Here is a 22,131-nt window from a genome sequence, read left to right as displayed (position 1 = left end):
TTATTGCCATATTACATCCCAACATTAACAGCTCTGAAACTGACCCAGATTCAGAGGTTTTCACTTTACGTTATTTACATATGATTATATTATGCTTTAAATTGCAACTTTGCAATATTTGCCTGTGGTGTGCCTTCCTCCTTTACTTTATAGCTAATACCACAGACGAGTGAGCAGTTTCTCCTCATCTTTAAATCCACAAACAAGATGACCTCTCCCTCCCACTGCTGTTTATCCTCTCGTTGTTATTCCCTCATTTGAAATGACCATGACCTATTGGGTTTTAGGTCCAGAAGTTGTTGCAAACATGACTTTGGGGCCCATTATTTTCTTAAGCATGTGCCAACCCTCAAATGACTTGTCTGTGCCAAGAGCGCAGTGGAGCGAGGAGACTCTCGTCTCTGTGTGAGGGGAGAGAGATGGTCAGGGAGAGGTGTGGAAAAACAGCAAAGGTGCTGGCTGCCGAGCATTAAGACATTTCCTTCGACAAACAGGGTAGCTATTGATGCGTGTCAGTGGCAGGGGACAACTGTGGCACCTGTTACCGAGCAGTAGCTCGCGAAAAGTAGCAGACAGGTGGTTTTTTTGAGGGGTTGTTAATGAGCTCTTCGTAGCTGTTACATGCACTGTCGAGATTCTGAGCTCAATGACAGTTGTTTCCATCAAACCTTAATACAAATGTCTTTTTTTCCTCCTCTTCTGTGCCATCGTAGTACCCCCAGCTACAACTATGCCCCAAATATGGACAAACACTGGATCATGCAGTACACAGGCCCCATGAGACCCATCCACATGGAGTTCACCAACTATCTCCACCGGAAAAGGCTGCAGACGCTCATGTCTGTGGATGACTCGGTGCAAAAGGTATGTTCTTTATTGACCCTTTTTTTAAAACTGTATATTTCTACGTTTTTATTATATACCTTATATACTTCTTCATTTTACCCAGGTGTATGAGATGCTGGAGGAAACTGGAGAGCTGGAGAACACTTACGTTATTTACACAGCCGACCATGGCTACCACATTGGTCAGTTTGGGTTGGTTAAGGGCAAGTCGATGCCTTACGACTTTGACATCCGTGTGCCATTTTTCCTGAGAGGACCCAACGTGGAGGCAGGGGCAGTGTGAGTACAAGTAACTGAAATCACAAAGGTCATGCATGTACTATACTGTGTGTATCTTTTCAAAGTTTCTTACAGTTTGTATGTGTTTCCGAACACATTATCTCACTAAAGTAAACTTAATGTTGTGTGCACATCTCCAGAAACCCTCATCTGGTGCTGAACATCGACCTAGCTCCTACGATCCTCCACATCGCCGGGCTTGACACCCCTCCAGACATGGACGGCAAGTCCATACTTAAGCTGCTGGAGCAGGATAGGACTGGCAATAGGTCTGTATGAGTTGGTCAGGCCGTGCTGTGTAATCTATATTTTGTACAATAATTGCACATTTTGCATGTTATGTGCATAATTGAATGCATATGTTCATAACCAAAAGGATTATTTTTACTCCCAGCTGTGCATTAAGTGGGTTCAGGGCAATTTGTCATATGTTCTTTGGCTGAGATTAACTGAGGTTCATTTTATGGATTTGTTTGTAAGCTGAATCATCCTTTCTCCTGCAAAGCCGCTATAAAATCTTCCCGTGTGCATACAGAGTCATCGTTCTTTACTCTCTGTGCATGAAAAGGGCGTCGTTACCGTCAGTTTCTTTGTTTTGTTAGAAAACATTTCCATAGTAACGGAAAGCAGTGAGACAATCCATCGAATGCTCAGAGAGTGATGGCGAGTGCACTTTGGCCATATGAATTCTATAAACGCGATGCATTTTGTCTTCCCAGATTCAAACCCAACCGGAAACCCAAAGTCTGGAGAGACACATTCCTGGTGGAAAGGGGGTAAGCTCGAGTTCTTTAATCCTTCTCCACACCACAGGCACATCCATGTCATTGCAGAGCATTGTGTGACACAGACTTCAAAAACATTTCAATGAACCAGAAACATTGCCTTGTACAACAACACAAAGGTTTTTCCCAATTATTCGTTATCTGACAGACATTTCCTGACCGAAAGTTCAGTTTGGAGGTCAGTAACGGTGCAGGAGGTTGAAATATTGTTTGGTAAAGCTATATGCGGGCGGGCAAATTATGACGGCTCACAGTGGAGGCGCTGACACATGTGCAACCGTTGTCATTTTCTCATTTACAAGAAAAACAAACAGTCTCTGTGTTCTTAAGGGGTCCTGCATATGTTGACCACATGATCCGGGGCCCTCAACCTGACTCAGCCTCCTGTTTGTGCAGACCGAGGATACATTTCAATAACATGGTGAAGCTAGATGCACACAAAATAAACAAAAGCGAGCCAGGCTCAGGATGATGTTACCTGAGGAATGGCTGGAGGGTTCACACTCGGTCCACTCAAAGACATGTCACCAGCCCTCCCGGTGTGGAATGCAGCAGCCACACTACAGCCAAGGCTTCACTGTCCGCCCCACCCCCAAGACTTCTTTCTGTTCTGTGCACGCAATCGCATACCGTACATGTCTCTCTCACGAACCCTGTCAGTTTTTCAGTTAACCTCTCCTCTGCTGCCAGATATGTTGCAGAAAATGATACCTCCAATCTGACAGCCCGCTTTTGTTCACTTAACTTGTTAACCTGCGCTAATGCCAGGGGTATACTGACAGAAACCTGACAACACGGCGAGAAATAATACCATCGTGCCGATCCTCGCGTGACGCAGGTACCCAAGGCAAGACAATGAGTGAAATGAGAAAGCAGAGCGACGCACTGAGGCATTCGTTAAAGGATGACAGATGTGAAAACAGTTACAGTGGTTAAGACCAGCTTGTGCTGGCAGTCTGAGTAATGACACTGTATATTACAGTATGTCACGTTCTTTCATACAGCCCCCAAACTATCATTTACTCACAATCCCTACTTTTTTTCCAAATCACTGTCCCGGCCCCTGCATTTACGTTCCAATTATTTGCTCATTTGCCAGCGACTGCGTCAACATCTGCAGACGTGTAGCCAAGAGTACAAAAGAAAAGAGCCAGCCAGTCTCCCACTGGCATATGTTTGTGTGATGGGAGTGGTGGCTGCTCCGTGGACCACTGTGTGTGAAATGGAAAGAGTGTGACCTTAGACCTGTCACAGCATTAGCTCTTTTAATCCATTCTGCCATTCATCCACACTGTTTATATGAGCTGTCTGCTTGTGCACTTGTCTTTTAATGGCGAGATTAGCCTCCACGGACCTTTTCCTCTGTTACTCAGGCACAGATGGGGGAGGCACAGGCGCACGCACAGTAGTTAATGCTTTTTTGTACAGTTCTCTCACGGATCATGTGACACGCTCTATGATTTAATATCCCTGCATGGCCTCACAGAACTGTACCTCTGAGCCTGTGAAATCCTGACTGACAGCTGGGACTGACTGTTTTATTTGAGAATCTTAATCATCCACGTAACACAGCCATCGGGGACCAACACCAACAGCAACTGTTAGCTCTTTAATCACCCATGGCTAAAGGCTAGAGACTACAGCCAGGCCAGTGTGTGAACATTGGCTGTTCTCTCCTGGAACAGTGGTGGCAGACGGGAACTGGACAAAACAACCGCCCCTCTCTTGAAAGGGGACAGGTTGTTCTTTGCTACGTTGTCGCCGTCATTCTGTCTGTGGGTCACGAGCGGCCAGGCCATGTTGGCAGGGAGGTGGGGATACAGCAGGGGATAAGGGGGGTTGGCATGGCCTTAGCAGAGACGCGGCCAGTTCTTGTGGTGGTGGCAGAGGAGAAGGAGACTGGGCAGTTGAAAGTGATGCCAAGCCTGAGGTCAAACAGCTTGGAGCTGAAGTCCATGCCCAGACCCTCTGGCATACATTGATGCTGCATAACCCATCCATTCACTGGCTGTGAGCATGAGACACACACAGTGCTGCTGTGACAGAAAGTACAAAACAGGAAATTAAACAACACTTCATTTCAGCTTTCTTTCGTTCAATATTAACAGTCAAATTGCATATTATTGACTCGCCTAAATAGGTTTGTTTGTTACTGATGATTTCCTCTTCGTTTTTTTTCGTGCAGAAAGATCCTGAGGAAGAAGGATGACTCTGTGAACGCTCCGCACACCAATAGTCTGCCCAAGTACAAGAAGGTCAAAGAGACCTGCCAGCAGGCGGAATTCCAGACGGCATGTGAACAGCCCGGACAGGTAAAACAAATGCACCAATGTGAACACAAGAGAACTTATATTTCTGCTCAACCATAGTGAACAGAAATAAGTTCTACCCAAGTGTGGAAAAGTGGAGTCAGTCTTTTCCAAACAGTAACGAGTACCATTCTTGAAATCACCTCCATGCTGACTGCTGAACTGTTCTGCAGAACCCCCGGTTGAAGTCTTATTTGTCCATAATTGGAGCCTTTTCTTTTCTTCACTTTTTTGTGGTGCATTAATTTGTTTGGTGTTTTGTGGCTGGTACTTTCATCCTTGCCCATTAAAATTTTCTGGCAGACCGACATCCAAGTGGTACAGCGCATGGCCTTGGAACAGACGGACCAGAACAATACAAATTGTTACAAGTTTCAGGTAGCGTTAAATGACGGGCGGGGGTTTCAGCCGGGCTTGCTAATTCAAACCAGATCCATTTTATGGTCACAAATGTGTGTTTGCAACAATAGGCTCAGCAAGGACCGTGTCTGTGTCGTCTTGTCGCTGTATTTAATACCAGGCGCCACCGCGGGACTGGCATTGGTTTCACTGTGTGAGTCACACGTGCAAACGTAGCGCTGAAGACACAGGTGCTTGTCTGTCTGTACTGCGTGTGTCGTTCACATCAAAATGAAGGCCGGGTGCGGTCGAACCCTTGACTACTGAAGTCTGATGTTATGTGTTATCACACGACGCTGATAATAGTATACATTATAGTGTACGTTGCTGCATAGATTTGGTCACAGATGGCCCTTCTGCTATGATTTAACATGACCACCCAGGGAGCAACCTTAAAGACAGTGGAATGTTTCCTACACAATTACAGGGGCAAAGTCTGCTTGATCTCCGTCTTTGTTTTCCTGCGCTCATTCAGAATATTACAGTATATTTCATCGACTGTATAATTTATGCCCTCGGATGCTACCTCACCTCCCTGTCACTGAAGAAAACCCTCTGGCTCCATGTGAAACACTACATCTCTGCAGTCAAATTGGGGCCTTTCGTCCATTCTTGTTTTTTTGTCCTCTGAATGTGACATGGTTCACTCGGTTCGGACAGACCAGTTTTCTTGTTCAGTTTCTTGTTCTTTTTTGTAAGATCACTGCCTCTGTTGTGTTTTTGTTGCGGCCCTTGAGAATCAATCATGTGATAAACGGATGGGTTTGTTGTGGGTACGCCGGATTTACTCACCAGGGACATGTTTTTGGGGTATATGACAGTGTGAGTGTCTTGCGGTTCTTTGGGTCTTGCACTCATCCACTCTTGTTTCAGCTTGCATGGTCATTCATGTTCATGCTCCTCTCCTCCTGCCTGGGTTTCTCATCCGTCTTTGTCCTGCTGCTGCTGCTGCTTCAATGTTACTGTTGTGCCTCAAAAACAAGAGGAGAAAGGGCTGAGACTCTTAGTCATCATATGAATGCTCCAAAAGAAACCTGATTTGACTTATGGGCCCTTTTTTTTTAAGACCTTTATTCCCACATTCACCACTGATTCGTTGTGCTCCACTGTGCAGATGTGTCTGCTCCATTTATTCAAGACCTAACCCAGGGCGCTGCTCACAGCAATTAGCCTCAACTTTCCTTTGCTGCTGGGAACGAGTGTTTTGAATGACAGAGGATGTAGGCGAGTGCTTGGATACGTATTTACACAATTTCACTGGTGACGCATTTGGCATAGTCCTGCTCCGTGTGAGAGTGATAGGGGTTTCCACTTTTGTTTTCTAGACACCAGACAGACCCAATTCATCTCATGTGGTCATTTTGGTTTATCTTTCCTGCTTCTTTTGGATGCCATTCTTCCCCACACGCTCAGATCTGTCTGAAGTGTCTGTCAAACGCTTGATTTTCTCGAGGACTTTCTAAGATCCCGACAAAACCAGAGGCTTTGCTGTGAAACCAGAGATTACAATTTTCACACTGTTAACATCTTTAACACCTATTAGCCACAAGTAAAATCTTGCCATATGGGAAGCTCTTCAAAGAAATCAAGGACACTTTTTAATGGTTTTCATTTATTGTGTCTCTACAGAGGCAGTGTTTCCATTTCTCTTGGTTTATTTGAATTTTTTTTGCTTGCAGAAATGGCACTGCGTGGAGGAGATCACAGGGAAGTGGAGGATACAGAAGTGTAAAGGCGGCGTGAAAGACGGCTCCAGTAAGAGGAGTCTAAAGCCCCGCAGCAGTTATGACAACCGGGAGAGAGGCTGCGACTGTGGCGAAGGTCTCTTCAAATCGTCCAGGGCAGAGCGCCGCTCCCATCGCCAGTTCTCTTCCTCAAACGGCCAGCGTACGTACACATGAAGAAAAATGATCGTATGAAAACAGAGATGTGACAGATTATTATAAGTCAACATGTCAAACACCGGATTGATATCTGTGTCCAGTGCTGCTCCTCATAATGGACAACACTCATTGGCCCTCTTTAAAACCTGTTACCCATTTTAGTGTTCTTTCTCTGATTGATGTATTTATACCCTAAAAAGAGAGACAAATGCACAGACTATGCAAACATCCTGCAACAAGTCTTGGAACTTGCTCTGCCTCTAGATGTTGCTTCGTGAGTCTGTGCTAGGATTGTGCTTTCACGCCCTCTAGTGGCGTTTGGTAAAAAGTCCAGCTCAGCAATGAAGTTCTAGTTATGTTGTATGAAGTAAAGAAATGTCCTAAAAAAATATAACTGAAGCAGTAAAAGTAGTTGAAAGCACATAAATAATCAATTAATGATGCTTAATCACTAAAACTTGAGTTTTTTTGTTTTTTTTTAATAGGCTATCGGCCACGTTTTGTCCACACCCGGCAGACAAGATCTCTGTCTGTGGAGTTCGAGGGTCAGATATACGACATTGACCTCCAGGCAGACGATCAGTCGGCTGTGCGCCGCCGTGTCATCTCAAAGCGTCATTACAACCAAGAGGGACCAGAGTTTGACCTGGGGACAGACGACGGTTCAGAGGAAATGTTGGCCGACGACACAAATGCTGTGGGATACCCGAACTCGGTGAAGGTCACCCACAAGTAAGAATTTGGTTTTCGATTTGAGAAAAAATCTCTCTGGCATTTACACTCGAGGTCTATTGTTTAACAGTTTGTTTTTTTGCATTTTTTTTTTCCAGGTGCTATATTCTCATGAATGACAGTGTCCATTGTGAAAGAGAACTGTACCAGTCCTCCAGGGCCTGGAAAGACCACAAGAGCTATGTGGACCAGGAGGTGAAGATACAACTTGTACACAGAGATTTTCACAGGACTTTTTTTTTATCATATACTGTATATATAATTTATATTTTTGGTTGTATTTTACCTAGATCGAAGCACTTCAAGACAAAATCAAAAACCTCAGAGAAGTTAGAGGCCACCTGAAGAGGACACGGCCCGGTGAATGTGACTGTGGAAAGAAGAGGTCAGTCATTTTAGATTTAATCTCAAGAATACGTGCACATGCATGTTGTTTATCGCTTGTAGCTGAGCAATGTTGGACTGCACAGATGTTTTCTTAACCCGTGATTTTTAATCTGTGTTTCTGTCTGTGAAAGCAGCTATTATATCAAAGGAGACAGAAACAAGGCAGACAGACAGAAGGGAAGGAATGATCAGCTTCATCCGTTTAAGTGAGTTCCTCCTCACCTTTAGTTGTAGTTTTCTTCCTTTTAGTGTCGTCCTGTAAATGAATCCTGACCATGACTATTAACTCAAAGCATAAATGTTGTGGTTATAATGCTGGACGTCTGCATGGCCACTGCATGTCAAGTCTAAACATCCCCAGATGACCGGTCCTGCATGTTTGTTTTGATGCGTCGATATTTGTGAACTCGGAACACACACACACACACACCGGTTTCTGAAGGAGCCGTGTCAGACTCTGTGAATTGTGGTTTTTAAATGACAATGTGTGTCTGGAAGGGATTGAGTCACATGGAAAGATGGAATGACTCAGTACAAGGGGGAAACAGTCAGTCCCTCAAACACAGCAGGACCAGGAAACATTGGAAACAGATCATCCCAATACACAGCAGCAATTTTTTTACCCTGCAATGTCTTTTGTGTGAGGTTATAATGTCATCCCAGAGAAAACTGGACATAGTGAGAGCTTAAAAATGAAAGTAAACACACTCTCATATCCTCGTGTCATTTTTACATCCCACCGTTTTTGTAATTCTCTCTCGCTGATGTGTTCAAACAGGGAGGCCACGCAGGAACTAGACGGGAAGACCCAGTTGTACAACGAGATCCGCAGGCGGAAGAAGGAGAGGAAGGAGAAGAAGAGGCAGAGGAAGGGAGACGACTGCAGTCTGCCTGGACTCACATGCTTCACACACAACAACGACCACTGGCAGACGCCTCCTTTCTGGTCACGTATGTACAGTGCACTCACTTCAAGACACACAGTAAATCATTTTTGTTTGTTTTCAAAGCATTATGGTCTTTTAAAATAGATACACACTGAAATTCAGTTCAGCTTAAAAACGTGTTCGAGTTATCCGACGTACAGTGTATTTCTCATAGGACCTTCCTCAAAGCCCGCAGTGTTGTCAAATGAGTTCACACAATGTTGATCAAGCCTGTCGGCTCCACACAACTGTGTACTTCTCAGTATAGTAGATCCGGCTTGGATCTCTTGGCGCCTGCTGATGTTCCCTGCTTGCTGCACACAGTTATTCGTTGTCAATGTCAACAGAAATGTTGCCTTAGTAATAAACCTCTCGCCTCTGTGTACACACAAGCTGTCCCCTCAGTCTGTCCCCCTCAGGTCTGATGGCCCATTTTCATTTGAAGAACAAAAAATCAGCAGAAGCTACGCACTGCAACGTTAAGAATACATTTGAGAAAAGAAAACGGGCCCTCGTGCTCAGTTTTCCAATGAAACAATCATTCTCTGACAGAGGAGTGTATTCCTGATTTACTCATCACTTCCCACATAAGTTATATAGAGGCCTTGTTAATAAACACGTCTTGTTGGACATAACTGGTGTCTGTGAAACTGACAAATTCTTAATCACTGTCCAGTGGGTGGATTCTGTGCGTGCACCAGCTCCAACAACAACACCTACTGGTGCCTGAGAACCATCAACGAGACCCACAACACGCTGTTCTGTGAGTTTTCCACTGGCTTCCTGGAGTACTTTGACCTCAACAATGACCCCTATCAGGTGGGTGAATGTCTGCGTGCTGTCATTCAGCCATGTCGCTCTGCTCTCTCGCTCTCTCACTCTCTCTATCCCTAAAACCATTTTCATTGGCTCCTGCATTGTGAAACCCAGCCATTAAAAGGTCCCTCATTAGTAATTGTCAAGTGTTTTTGTTTTATGTGTATTTTTATCCTTTAGCCGATTTTGAGTGCTGTATATACACACTTCTCCAAATATAACTCCGTGTGCGCGTGACTGTGTTACCTTTGCAGCTGACCAACGCGGTGTACTCGGTGGATCGGGACGTTCTCAACGCGCTCCATGCTCAGCTCATGGAGATGAGGAGTTGTCAGGGGCACAAGCAGTGTAGCCCTCGACCTAAAGGCGCAGAAACAGGTAAACCACTCACTCTCTTGCCCTCCTTTCATTGCCACTACCTTCCTTTAGGGACCGATTCTACACAAGGGGAGAATTGGAGTGAATCAATAATCAATCAATTATATTGATATGATATAATGAATTAGTGGTGGTTGTTGTCATTTCTTTATACTCTTCTACTGTGTTTTGAATCTGTTCCAGTCTTTCTGGTATATGTCTCTGTGTGTGTGTGTGTTTGTGTGTTTGCACATACTGTACCTGCATGCTGCATGTGTTTGGGGGTTTACAGGTGGAGGTGTAGGATTTATCTTTGTGTGTCCTTTTGTTGTTTATGTTCCTCATGATGACTCATTCATACACACACACACACACACACATACACTCTTGACCCCTTCTCTTTCTCAGTCCAGGAATATTTCCCCAATACTATTGTCCGTAGAGTGAAGTAAAGCCACGTTACACTTGTGTAACTTGCCTTCTATGACTCACGTGGTGTTAGAGATGTTATTTGAATGATGCCGTCATCGCCGCCGCTGTAATCAGCCACATTAACGTTCTGTTAAACATGGTCCAATTCTCCTCACAGGGCGGCATGTGCAGTGATGGCGGCGGTTAATAAGTGATGTGTCACGATGACCTAAGCCTAGATTCGTGTGTGTGTGTGTGTGGAGAGTGGAGCACGGCTTGTGTTACAGTGTTGGCACGGCGGACATGTCAGATGTCAGGACCGTGCCAACACTTCACTCGTTCATGTATGATGAATCCATGAACCAGTGAAACTGCTAATGTGGTTACATGAAGTTCAGTCATGGATTGTTTTACTTTGACTCTGGCACAGATTTAGTTGCATCTATTTGTGGAGTCTGACTTACACCACCATTAATTATCACCTAGTTGGATAACACTGTGTGTTTTATTTTGAAGGGGGGAAACCCACTTGAACTCCACCTCCAAAAACCACTTTAATCTCATCACTCCTCATCTCTCCATCCAGCCTGACCGAACCTTTCCTCCTTTGTTTCCCCTCCAGTTAAATCCAAACATCTCTTCTCCTCATTCCTCCCTCTGATCATCCAATAATTGCATTTCTCCTTAGGGAGTAGCAGCTGTGCATGAAGGAATCTTCAATATATGAATGATCTATTTATTCCCCCCATCCCCCTCCCCCACCCCCCCACACACACACACACACGTCTCCTTGAATCAAAGCATTAACAATGGATTGCTTCTATTTTTCCGATCAGGAGGTAAAGATGGAGGAAGCTATGAGCCACACAGGTATCCATCCAATTTTATTTATCTTCAGTGGCTTCTTTTTTTTTTGTTTTTTCTTTAACAAACAACTGCATGGCTCGAGTTGCCTCATTCCCACTCATAACATCCATGCGCGCGGTGTCTGCGCTTCATCTGATCTGTGGCTGCATGCTGGGGACACGCTAACACATCAGAGCATTTGTTTTTGTTTTTGTTGTCGTGTGTGCACACTTCACCTTCACCTGCTCTCGCTCTCTCTCTCTCCTCTTGAACATGGAATTAGCACTCTGCGATATTCTGTGCTGCACATTTTTCACCCATTGTGCTCAATAGTGCAGCAGTGAATGGATCCACACGTTGGTGCTTTAAAGCTGTTTTGCGTAACTTTTAAATACAAACAAATGTCTGTTGTGAGTCACTGTCAAATGAGTTGACGCAATACTTGAATCCATCAGCTCCACATGACCTCAAACAGGTCGATTATGACTCAAAACACAAAGAAGCTCCTATAAAAACTTGGTTGTTCATCTTGTGCCTGTGCTGCAGCAAACGCTCCTTCAGTCGTGACAGAGCCCGTTTTCAGATGAAGGACGCGGCGTAAACATTTCATTTCAACATCAGAAAAATCACATAACACACCAAAACTTACGCACTACAGCTTTAATGTAGCATTGTTAAATAAGAAATGAATAAGAGAAGACACTGCATGACACGGCGTCATCCCTCCTCCTCATCATCATCACACACTGTACATCTACATGAAAAGCTTAAAGGAGCAGTTTGACAGTTCTGCAGAAAAAACAAGATTGTTCACTTTCTCTTTCCCACAAAGGAAGCCACAAAAATACTCAGTTTTGTCTAAATGTTGAACTACTCCTTTTAAAATCACCCTCCATGCCATTGTCAGCCATCCCCATGAGTAAAGTCAACATCACATGAGTGTAATGCCGCTTTTCCACTACATGGCACCGGCACACCTTGCCTCGGCACGGCACAACTCGACTCTACGCGGTTTAGTTTTCCATTACAATATAGTTCCTCTTCAGCGCAGGTGGGGTCATCTACCAGGTCAAACTAGTGACTAGTGCCTTTTAAAGCAGTTGTTTTCGATGTACAGAGTCATTAGAATCAGTTCATTAAAATGATTTGTTCAGTACTTCCTGCATGACCGGAACACACAGTCACTGAACTGAAATACAACTGAATGAGTTGTGATTCAGCTCGCGATCGGCGACTTTCAGCAGTGCTGACGCTAAATACACCAGACTCCTCTGTTAAATATTGAGATTTAGACACTTCCTTTGCTAAATGTTGGAGATCAACACACGTTTTCAGGAGTTTTAAGTCTTTTTAACTGATCTACAGTTCGGCATTGTTCGCTTTGATTCTTGTGTCGGGCGTCACGCTCGTGACTCTTCCAGTGACGACACTTTCTGACCAATCAGTGGCCGACAGTCTGTCGACGTCACTTTGAACCTCACCAGAGCAGGAACTAAAAAAAAGTAGCAGGTGCTACCACTGATGAAAAAGCTGCACCGAGATGAGATGAGTCAAGTCGTGCCGGGACCACGTAGTGGAACAGTGGCGTAACATGACAGGCAGACTAGCTGTCACATATAGCTCGTGGTAGACGGGACACTTGAGTTGCCGTGACCTCTCTGTCTCCTCCCACTGACTGTTTGACCTCTGTCTCTGGCACATGCTAACCAGGCAACAGCAGCATCGAAAGTGGTCAAAGAGGAGACCGAGCCGCTCCTTCCTGTGAGTCCCCGAGCCTCTTGTCCAACTGTCTCCGTCCTCTAGCTGCAGTCAAGCTGATCTCACATGGAAAGCTGGCTTCTTTCATTCCTCGAGTTTAACTTGCAGACATCAGAACTGAGCCGGACACAGATTTAGTCCTTCACTAGAGCATTTTGCTTCTTATTTTTTGCTTTAATTGAATTTCTTTATCTTTTTTACCTGGGGATGCACCATTCATCGGGGAAGCTCACTTTCTTTTCTCCTTTGCTTCTGAGCATTGTGTTGTTTTTTTGTTTCCTCTGCTGCTCCTTTTATTCTTTTATTCCAGGTTTGCCTGACTTGGCATTTCAGTCCAGTTCAAGCCTGTCATTTGCTCATTTACTGTGCCATTACATTTTTTTATGTACGTCGGCCCATTGTGATTTTTTTCTTTCCTTTTCAGTCTGATTCTCTAATTCCAATTTCTAAGGCGGCATGTGTTTTTGCACTACTCATAGCTTGAGCTTCATGTGGATGCTGTGTTTATAGAGTTTATCTCATGCTCCTAAGTGTGTGTGTGTGTGTGTGTGTGTGTGTGTGTGTGTGAGATAGATTTGAATAATGAAACATTTTGGAAAGAATTCATACCTCAAAGTTGTCATCTATGCATTAGAGTACGGTAGCTCCATCTTGTTTTAAACCTAAAACCCAGTAACTGTAGGAGCCATGTCTCGTTTTTATTTGTGAGTCCCCCCCTCAACCACTAGAGGGTGGTATTTCCTTCCTTATATTCTGCCTGAGGCTGACACAGTCACCTGTCACTTTGCTCGGGTGTTGCTGATCGAGAGGCAAACAGTTTATTACTGTGAAAACTTTGTTTTTGATTTGTTTATTGGAAATACAAAGATACATGGTTTAATGAAAATGGAAAAACAATTGGAAGAAAACAAATCGCTAAGACACGAAGGGAGAACCTGGTCGTGATATATACCTGACTATTATCAGCGGAGAGAAAAAACTCCCTTTTAACTGGAAGAAATCAGAAGAAAACAGAACCAGACTTAAATATGTGCGGCCATCTGCCTCGACAGGTTGGGGTGAAAGGAAAAGCGGGAGACAGATAGAGGTGAGGTAGAGACCAGGAGCAGAAAAACAACAGTTGTATCAAGTTATAAGTTTAGACGAGACAATAGCGCCACACTATAGTCACTATAGTGTAGTCACTAACTGTTGACTTCAGTTTGAAGCATTGCTGAGAAAATAGCGAAAAGTCAAATCTCATTAACAATATCTGTCAGAAAAATCACCAATATTAGCCAAATTGTTTAGCCCTAGTGTGTGTGTGTGTGTGTGTGTGTGTGTGTGTGTGTGTGTGTGTGTGTGTGTGTGTGTGTGTGTGTGTGTGTGTGTGTGTGTGTGTGTGTGTGTGTGTGTGTGTGTGTGTGTGTGTGTGTGTGTGTGTGTGTGTGTGTGGGTGTGTGTGTGTTCCATGGAGCTTTCATACAGGAACAGGGTTTTACTGCATGCTGTGTGAGTCAACTTGTAAAAAAGACCCCCGTGTTGTTTCTGCTCCAGCTCTTCACACTCGTCTCGCTCTCTCTCTCTCTGGCAGCACACTGCCCGTATGGGACGGACGACAGGGTTAAGCTTCCCAACTTGACGGACGAGGAGGTGAACTGGCAGGGACTGGAGGATCTGTACAGCATCAACGAAAGCCTTTATGAATGTAGGCCTGACTACAGCACCAGCCCAGACAACTGGGCCAACTTTCAGAAGGATGTAGATAATATGTTTGCACTGCGACACGTTTTTAACAAATTCAACCGAACCCATAAGCTTGACGACTCCACCCTGCCAGAGCTGGGCTCCGGGGCCGGGGGTGGGGGCTTTGAAGAGGGCAGCGGAGGGGAGTCGGCGCCGGCCGGCAACATCTGGCCGGGCCTGGCCGCAGAGGCTCACCTCACCACCCCCGCCCCCAGCAGAACACCATCAGCACCACCCACAGCCAGGCCGCTACTGGAGAGCAAACTGGAATCTGTCGCCAACGACCTTCCCGAGACAGTCAACGACAGACCTGAGGCGCTCGGGAAGGCTGCGTCACCCGTGGCAGCAGCACCATCATCATCATCATCATCAGCAGCAGCAGCAGCAGCAGCATCCGGTCCGAGGAGAGATGGGGTCATCTTCCAGCGCGACATGTGGGCGCAGCAGCTGGAGGAGATGGAAGGAGATGCGTTCAGTGGGAACGGACTGACGGAGCTGGAGACGCGGCGCGGCAGCCTGCTGGAGCCCGGGCTGGGTCACGTAGACGTGGCGCGCCCACTGGGTCTCGGCCTGGGCCTGGACCCTGAAGAAGAGGAGGACATTTTTCAGGCGCAGGGCTACCTCCCTCTCTCCCCACAGACGCTGAAGCCCAAGGTGCAGGACAGCACCACCGGGAGCCCCCCCACCACACAGACTAGCACCCCGCAGAGTGTCGGGGTGGTACTGCGGGTGCTGCCCCTCACCTCGGACTACGAGGGCAGCGGCTCTCTGCCCCCGCCCTCCAGTCAGATGCTCTGAGGCGGACGCGAGCACCGGGCCGGCCAATCAGCCGCTGCTCGCCATAGAGACGAGCTCGCCGAGAGCTACGGGTGGCGAGTGACGCCACCTCGTGTCAGTCAGAGTTGTGTAATGAGTATTAAAATTGTTTTATTTTTTTACAAGTGCCTACAATTTGAGTCAACAGTGTTATGTTTTGTTTTTTCAAATACATTTATATATATATATATATATATATATATATATATTTAGAAAAGAGAAAAAAAGAAGCCTTAATGCAGCTAAACGTAAAGAAAACATGAGATTCCGTTCAGAGAGAACACGTCAATTTTTTTTTAATACGTTTTTTTGTTTTTATAAAAAAATAGGAAAAGTGTGAGTGGTTTTAACAGTTTTTGAGCATCAGTCATTAGTTTAGGTCCAGTTTTTAAAGACACTATTATTCATAGACCTGCTCTGTATTACAGGACAATTATTAGAAAACTGACCTCAAATGCACTTTTGACTTTTCCACATTGTAATAATAATAGTTTTGTAATCCTCCGCCCTCCACTGCTTGTGTTAAATGATTAAGATTAATTCAAATGACTACTTTCAAAACTTGAGACGGGGAAAATTTACTCCTGTTTTATTATAAACGACTAAATCCCCCTGTAGTAGATGTTTTTTAAACTTCTGTGTATGTGGCAATGAAAGGATCACAACGTTTAGACAATCATTGGATTAGATGACTCCTCCAGACACTGTGAAAAACAGTACAACAAAAAAAGAACATTAAAAAGCTTTTATTTTTCTTAACTTGGCACAATTAAGTTATGAACTGCACCGGCTCTTACTTTGAAGGGTTGCACATTTGGCACCGTGTACGGCATAATTGAAATAAAAAAAAAAACACAAGCAAATGCTTAACACAATCACCAGGGGATCAAAAATATTCACTGTGTACCTTTTTTCTTTCTATGTCCTCAAATGCCATCTAGAGCTGTATGATGTAGTGCTTTGATAATCCTCACTTAAACGTACATAAATGTTTTTATGTTTTCTGCATCTCTAAGACACCACTCAAGGACAGGTTCTGCCAAAAAAACCTGACATTGACTTTGAACGTGTATGTAGATGTTTTAGAACAACAGTTTTTTTAGGAAAGCCACAAAGCTGTTAAAAAAGAATTAAATCCCTTTTCCTCCTTCCCTCTGATGTCTCTGTGTCCAGATTTGTACCTTGCAGCTTGTAAACCGAGTGTTTCCTTACGTGCTCACAGTGCATTAAAGAACTAGAACATTCATGAAAGGAGAGAGTGTTCAAGTGAGTTTCAGTCGACTCAAAAAGCCTGACATCACCCAAAATAGTCATACTATAGTATGTCGTCCAAAATCACTCAAAAGTCATAGTATAGTATGTTGTCCAAATTCACTACAAAAAGTCATACTATAGTATGGTCCAAAAACAGTCAAAAAAGTCATAGTACAGTATGTGGTCCAAAATCAATCAAAAAAGTCTTAGTATAGTATGTCGTCCAAAATCAGACAAAAAAGTCATAGTATAGTATGTCGTCCAAAAATCAGTCAAAAATGTCATTGTTAGACGAGTCATTTTAATTAAACAATAACTTTTAACTACAAATGCACTGTTTAAAAAAGGTGTGAAGTGACCCTTTTTAAAAAAAAAGGCCCCCCCCGGTCTAAAAGCTTCAAGTTTTAAGGTTTAATCCACACGAAATCGTCAGCAAGACGCAGACACGATAAAATTTTGCCCGGAATTTTCCAGTTTTATTTGTATCTTCAGGTTAGTCGGCAAACTTTTGATTCCACACTCAACCACTTTAAAATAGTTTACAGCACACCCACTGTAGGAAGAGGACTTGCTAAACTTTACCCATTGCATTATCACACCCTGGACATGACTGTCCAAGACAACAGTGCTGACTTGACTGAGCAATTAATAAGCCTGACCCAGGGCTTTAATTTCAAATATCAAATCATTTTAGAAATATGCTTGTACAGCATACAAGGAAACTGCTCGTATTAATTATGAATGTGTAATAAAGATCTTTTAATAAAACATATTAAATCAAAAATCGTGGCGGTAAATCAGGCCCTTGAAGGTATAAATATTCATGTCCTTGAATGAAAGAGCAGCTCTGAATGAAAACTGGTTATTCGGATTGTAATACATCTGAAAATAAACTGGCACAATGGCAGCGGATACATGGAAACTCCACCCGAGCACTTTTGGAATCTGTACTTTTAATTTACACTTGTCATAATGCCATTCAGTTTTATTCATTTCCTTTTTCTTTGATTTTTAGGAATTTTAAAATAAATTTAAAATAATTGTGGTTAAGGTTAGAGCATCAACTGGTTAATGGTCAAATAACACTTTTACACTGTGCAAATGAACGTCAATGCAGTTTCCTATGTGTGTGTAACTACTCCAGGAAACACTTTAACTTAATTGCATTTAGTTGTGGATGGCAGACGAAAAAACCCCATCTGAGTCAGCTATGCTTTAATTTACATTTATACGCTGTATATTTTTAAAATAGGTTCAAGTTTTTAGCGCCCAGGAGGATTTCCCAGAATCTACAAAGCCAGTTTTCTTGAAACATATGAATTCATGCAGCAGCTTTGCGTTTCCCCGTCCTTTAACATTGTAATGTATGGCAGTGTTCGACATTTCCCTCATTTTTTTTCTTAAATAATGCAGAGATAATTAATGTCTAAATTAGTCAAGTTAGAACCAGTGAAACAAAAATGGCACGCTGAGCTGACGGAACTCAGGTTTCAATGTTTGTGCTGCAGTCATTTATCCACTCCCCCGCCCTCCCGTCTTCCCTCCAAATGTCCGTATCTCATCACATCTGCCATGTTTTGACTCCATATATCTGAGTCTATTTCCCCCCTCTGTCTCGCTCCTGCTTTTCTGGAGGTTTATTTTTGTCTTATGGAGCCATGAGGGAGTCATCATCGTTGCCAGACGCTATGGCTGCTGTGTGTAAATATCAAGCACTCCCCCACCTCCTTTTCCTGGAGACTACCTGTGCTGCATAAACACTGAGGTTTTGTCTACAGAACACAATCTGACAAGCTCATCACCATAAAACACACACACACATTGTTGGCTGTTACATGCATCTTCCTCCGCCACACGCGGCTACGTCACTCTACACCTTTAATTTAGATTATATATATATATATGTGCTGTGATGATTGTACAGTCCTGTGTGTGTGTGTGTGTGTGTGTTGACACAGGGGTTGGCATTGTTTAGCAGCAAAGTGTGTGCACAGCGATTGCATTTATTCCAGCTGGTGTGGATATGATATGAAGGCACACACTCTACTTTACTCTGGTGCACTTTTCAGAGCGGCTGCAGCTTCCTGTTGTACTGTATTCCTCTTTTTATTCGCACATACAAACACAAATAATGCGAGCCGTGTGCAAAACACACACACGCACAGAATTAACAGATGGAAGCACAAATATTGCCTTAAATAATTGGAATTAAATGTATTTAATATATGATCAAAAGGCTTTTGCACAGAAGAGGCTTTTATTAAAATGTAAATGCACAGAATCATGTGTGTCACACACATAACACTTTCAAATGATTCCATTATACTAACACATTAGTAACCGTGGCTACATGAGAGTAAAATATGTCTAAACTGTATGAATTCTCATTTATACAATGTCAAAACACGCGCATAATACACCGCGGCGCGCGATGATGCATTTGTGGAGCGATACACCGAGTTTAAAAACCTAATGTGATGTCATATTTCATTCTGTGGCTCCTCACACTTAGTACGCACGAGAGACGACTGAACACAACAGGTTCTTCATCATCCATTGTTCAGTTGTTGTTTTGTTTTTTAAGTTAATCATTGCGATACATAATGGCTGACATTATTCTGTGTTTGAGTAGTATGAGTATGAGCATTTAGTCGTAATTTTACGAGAATAAAGTCGTCATTTTTAAGAGAAATAAGTTTCTTTTTTATCATTATCTAATGTATTATTATTAAATAGCAGCAGCACACAGATGTAACCAGCGTTATCCCTGCAGTCGACCACTACCGGCCATTTCCTCCTCCTCCAGTCCACAAAAGAGATCATTTCCTCCACATCTGTGTGCTTCTTTCTTCCAAGCAGACTCAGTTTCCTTCACAAGTCCTGATGCTAAAGATGACGTTCCAAAAAGATGAAGTATACGTCTTTATTTGCGAAGCCCCAATCTAAATGTAACTTCACAAAACGCCCTGTGTTCCTCGTCTTGACGCAGGTCGCAGCTGATCTGCACCTGAGATTTAATAATTACGACTTTATTCTCATAATATTACGACATCATTCTCGAAAGATTATGACTTTACTCTTATAAAGTACAGCATACAATTATTTCATTTATCTTTAAGCGCTGGAATTTCAGTCGGAAGTCTTTTCTTCAGCTTTGGACTCAACAGGGTTCCACAAATTATTTTCAGTGTAAGCAAGATATTGTTTGAAGGCACTTCATGGGATTTTAGTGACATAGCACTGAAGCAACCTAAAGAGAAATATTATATTATTATTTAACACTTTTCTTTTTTATTTCACTAGTAAGGTTTTGAAACCACACGGCAGAGTTTTTCCTGCACATCCAGGAGATCCTGGAATTCTTCCCTCCCCTGTGGTTTGCACGTGCGGCCGAAGCTCACACTGATCCACTCCAATTTGGCGGAGCAGATGAGCGAGCGCATCAGTGTGTATGAAAAGCTAGCGTCTCAGTTACATTTCATTTGCTTCTCTCCTCTCATCGTGCCTTGTGTTACTGGATCCTCGCCGACAGCACCATGATACGTTGGTGATCCGTCTATACAACGCTCACGTTTCTAATTGCTCTGTTAAATGTTCTGAGGTCTGTTCTTTTTATTTGCGCTGCTAAAATATGTATGCATACATTTTCACAGCGTGATCAACGTATTCCCCGGTTACTGTGAAACGACAGATTTGAACTGTTTGTGCATAGCATTTACAGTTTACAGTACGTGTCGTGTGTACGTGTTGCACGCTAAAGGCACATTTGTTGATGTGTGAAGCGAAAAGTGAATCCAGCCCCTGCTGCGACACACATTACACAGGTCTTCAAATGTAAATGCCGTAGTGTTTTTATCGTCATCAGCATGGAATTCAAAGGTGCAAACACGCTGTCACACTTAAATAAGGCTTCGCTCACATGTCTGCAGATGCCACAGAGTCACTATAAATAAAAAGCAATAAATAAGCGATAAATAAAGGTGACATGGTGAAGCATAATCACCTTTATTTATCGCTTAAAGCTGCAGTTGTTCTTAATACATGAGAATATATTAAGAACAACGGTGGCCAAACTTAGTCAAGCTTTCCACTGTGGCTAGACGTAGCCGCTCTCTGTGTCTGCTTCCAGTCATGCAGTTCACTCTTCCTCCTGTGTGGCAGAAAGATGATGGAGATGACAGGTCTTCTATTCCGGGGTCTTGAGTCGAGTTCCGTTTCCCCCTTGCCTCTATTACAACCTCAACTGGAAACCGTGCCATTCGCAATGTTCCCATTCCCCAGCGTCCCCTGAAGCACCAACAGATGTATTCAGATTCCATTTGTCATTCCTGGAAATGTGGTGGCGTCAGCAGTTATGTCTCCACCTCCACCCATGGCAACACAAACACACCAGCGCTGCATGAGGTTGCAGCCCTGCCTGAGGTCACTCCCACTCCCTTATTACATTTCTATATCCTCAAAATGATGGATCATGATGTTGTTGCCCTATTTAGTCTGCTGTGGCAACCGTGCTCACACACCGATTGCTCATTCAGTCATAGATTTGTTATATACACTGGTGCATTTAATAACAAATGAATGCACTAAACACAATTCCCATTCTAACCCAATAACCTGTTTTCTGGTTATAGTCACAGCTGCATGCAAACACAACTGAGTTAAAGACTAACGTACAGTATGGCTGGAAGTGTCAGGAAAGTGCACGAGGCCTTTTTCTGTCAGACACTGTGACATGTCATAGTAGGAAAATGACTAAAACAAGTTCTGTTAACACTGGCTACCGTTCACTTGTCCCTGGAAGTCATGACAGTGAGCCAGCAGGCACTTTGCCCTAAGGTATAATTCAGCCATCACAACATAAAATACTGCCGGACAAAAATACACGACCAAATATCTACTGCTGGTATTTTTCTGAGTTTGAGACAAATCGAGCTCACACTGGAACACATCGCCTCCAGCCACAGGCTCAAATACTCTCCTGCTCAGAGACATATCAGTGAAACATTACGATGTCAAAACACATCGAAGTCTTGACTCGAACTCCGGCGCTCCTCACTACTGAACCTGTTTGCCCATTTTGAATTGCTTTATTGAAAATATGGCACAAACAGATGTATAATGAGTACAAAAACAAGTGATAATAAGTAGTCATTTATTTAATTACGACAGCACATTGAACACACAGCCATCCACGCTGGATACTATCCTTTTCCTCCTCAAAACAAACCACAATGGTTGGAGTATTTAAATAGTTATCAGTAGTTACAGTTCAACAAGAGTTCATATTCACATTATATTCATTCGACTTCAGTCAATATGTCACTTCACCTCCTTCACACAACGTTTTAGTGTGGATATTTTCTTATCTTTTGCTTTAAATGCGTACTGTAGATATGTGGCATCAACGCAATTATGCTCATTAAAGATTCATAGGTGGCTCAAGGGCGATCGGCTCTGTATTTTGAGAGGATATTGAACTCTTTTTTTTACTTTAACTCGATTCAAAATATCATGTGTCCTTTATTCTGGTACATTAGTAATAAATAACGCAATATGGGAAGCGAAAGATTCTTTTATTGCAAAAACATGGAAGCTAACAAAT

The 22,131-nt window shown here is 43.4% G+C and overlaps 1 protein-coding gene across 6 annotated transcripts in view; it reads left to right on the top strand.

Moving 5' to 3' along the window:
* sulf1 (sulfatase 1) overlaps positions 1-16,426 on the top strand; it is a 35,743-nt gene extending 19,317 nt beyond the window's left edge. For 2 of the 6 annotated variants that reach the window (XM_044041543.1, XM_044041550.1), the window contains exons 6-19: positions 714-864; positions 950-1,125; positions 1,266-1,394; positions 1,845-1,901; positions 4,096-4,222; positions 6,298-6,505; positions 6,987-7,233; positions 7,332-7,428; positions 7,524-7,618; positions 7,752-7,826; positions 8,399-8,571; positions 9,223-9,365; positions 9,617-9,740; positions 14,308-16,426. In XM_044041543.1, the coding sequence (XP_043897478.1) occupies positions 714-864; positions 950-1,125; positions 1,266-1,394; positions 1,845-1,901; positions 4,096-4,222; positions 6,298-6,505; positions 6,987-7,233; positions 7,332-7,428; positions 7,524-7,618; positions 7,752-7,826; positions 8,399-8,571; positions 9,223-9,365; positions 9,617-9,740; positions 14,308-15,257 (2,752 nt within the window). In that variant the 3' untranslated portion in view covers positions 15,258-16,426. Of the gene's footprint in view, positions 1-713; positions 865-949; positions 1,126-1,265; positions 1,395-1,844; positions 1,902-4,095; positions 4,223-6,297; positions 6,506-6,986; positions 7,234-7,331; positions 7,429-7,523; positions 7,619-7,751; positions 7,827-8,398; positions 8,572-9,222; positions 9,366-9,616; positions 9,741-10,966; positions 11,001-12,686; positions 12,738-14,307 lie in introns of all 6 variants that reach the window. The other 4 variants (XM_044041577.1, XM_044041568.1, XM_044041586.1 and 1 more) reach the window with 4 other exon arrangements.
* Positions 16,427-22,131: the final 5,705 nt, after the last annotated feature.

Source organism: Solea senegalensis, linkage group LG1 (assembly GCF_019176455.1).
Source record: "Solea senegalensis isolate Sse05_10M linkage group LG1, IFAPA_SoseM_1, whole genome shotgun sequence".
NCBI lineage: Eukaryota > Metazoa > Chordata > Actinopteri > Pleuronectiformes > Soleidae > Solea > Solea senegalensis.
This window is presented reverse-complemented; position numbering and strand designations above follow the sequence as displayed.